The 1729-nt window shown below is 38.3% G+C and overlaps 1 protein-coding gene across 1 annotated transcript in view; it reads left to right on the top strand.

Moving 5' to 3' along the window:
• Positions 1–1367, top strand: part of dnph1 (2'-deoxynucleoside 5'-phosphate N-hydrolase 1) — a 2970-nt gene extending 1603 nt beyond the window's left edge. The window contains exons 2-4 of the mRNA XM_015400281.1: positions 797–868; positions 946–1059; positions 1130–1367. Of these exons, the coding sequence (XP_015255767.1) occupies positions 797–868; positions 946–1059; positions 1130–1248 (305 nt within the window). The 3' untranslated portion in view covers positions 1249–1367. The remainder of the gene's footprint in view (positions 1–796; positions 869–945; positions 1060–1129) is intronic.
• Positions 1368–1729: the final 362 nt, after the last annotated feature.

Below are 1729 nucleotides of genomic sequence, written 5' to 3'. Positions count from 1 at the left end.
AACATTGATCCGTTTATTAATGAACTTACTCATTGATTTGTTTATTAATGAACCAATTCAACATTGATCCGTTTATTAATTAACAGATTAATTGATCCATTTATTAACCGATTCATTGATGATTCATTGATATGTTAATTAATTAACCGATTCGTTGATCCGTTAATAAATGAATCGATTCATTGATCTGTTTATTAAAAACTGATTCATTTATCTGTTTATTAAAACAGATGAATTGATCCATTTATTGATGAACTGATAAATTGATCTGTTTATTATTGAACTAATTCATTGATTTGTTTATTAATAAGCTAATTCAGCATTGATCCGTTTAATAAATAACTGATTCACTGATCCTTTATAAATGAACCGATTCATCGATCCATTACTAAATGAACCAATCAATTGATCTGTTTATTAATGGACTGATTCATGGATCTGTTTATTAATGAACTGATTCTTTGATCTGTTTATTAATGAACTAATTCGGCACTGATCCGTTTATTAATGAACTGATTCATTGATCCTTTATAAATCAGCCGATTCATTTATCCATTTAAAATTAAATAAGTCAGTAATCCGTTTATTAATGAACTGATTGTTTAATTCGTTTACTAATGATCTGACTCATTGATGAGTTTATAAATGAACTGAATCATCTGTTTACTAATGAACGGATTTATTGTTTACTAATGAACGGATTTATTGCTCTGTTTGTTAACGAACTGATTCACTGATCCGTTTACTAATTAACTGACAGGACCGGCGTGAATCTGTCTTTTCTCTGGTTGGACAGGAGAGTTGGCGACCACAGGGGACGACAGAGACATCCATGACCGAGACGTGGACTGGCTGAAGCAGTCTGACGGTTAGAGCTGGTCACTGAGGTGGGCCCTGATTGGTGGACAGCTGAATGCTGACCTCTTACCTGTGTTTGTGTCTCAGTGGTGGTTGCCGAGGTGACGCAGCCATCTTTGGGTGTTGGTTATGAGCTGGGCCGAGCTGTGGACATGAAGAAGAAGAAGATGCTGTGTCTGTTCCGGCCGTCATCAGGACGCAGTGAGCTCACTTCCTGTACGGGTTGATCTGATTGGCTGTAGTTTGGTTGCTTATGTGCGTCCGCCCGCAGCTCTGTCGGCCATGATCCGAGGAGCGGAGGACGGGAAGCGGTTCCTGGTCCGGGATTACAGCGAGGAGGAACTGGAAACCATACTGAGAGAGTTCTTCAGCAGCTTGGAGGCAGTCTAAGCAACAACCAATCAGAGAACAGCGCAGACTCACCTTGAGAAAGAGCCACTGCCACCTGGACAGGCTTTTATTGTGAAGGCCTGTTGGAAAAATGTGCTGAATGTTTCAAATAAAATCTTGAATTTCATTCCTGGTGTGAATTTATCTTTGGTGCATGATTCTACAGAGCAGGAGGCGGAGCTAATCATCCTGATCAGGGCAGGGGGCGGGGCTAATCATCCTGATCAGAGCAGGAGGCGGAGCTAATCATCCTGATCCTGAATCGATTCATTGATCTGTTTATTATTGAACTGATTCATTGATCCATTTACAAATGAAATGATTAATTGATCAGTTTTAATAATAAACGTATTCATTGATCCATTTATAAAATAATTGATCTGTTTATAAATTAATTGATTCTTTAACCCTTTTACTAATAATCTGAGCTAACAATCTGATCTGAATAGTATCTAACTTTCCCTCCATTCCCAGGAAGCTG

The sequence above is a fragment of the Cyprinodon variegatus genome, unplaced genomic scaffold (genome assembly GCF_000732505.1).
Source record: "Cyprinodon variegatus isolate N-32 unplaced genomic scaffold, C_variegatus-1.0 Scaffold1090, whole genome shotgun sequence".
NCBI lineage: Eukaryota > Metazoa > Chordata > Actinopteri > Cyprinodontiformes > Cyprinodontidae > Cyprinodon > Cyprinodon variegatus.
The sequence above is the reverse complement of the archived record's forward strand: the minus strand, read 5'-3'. Positions and strand labels throughout refer to the sequence as shown.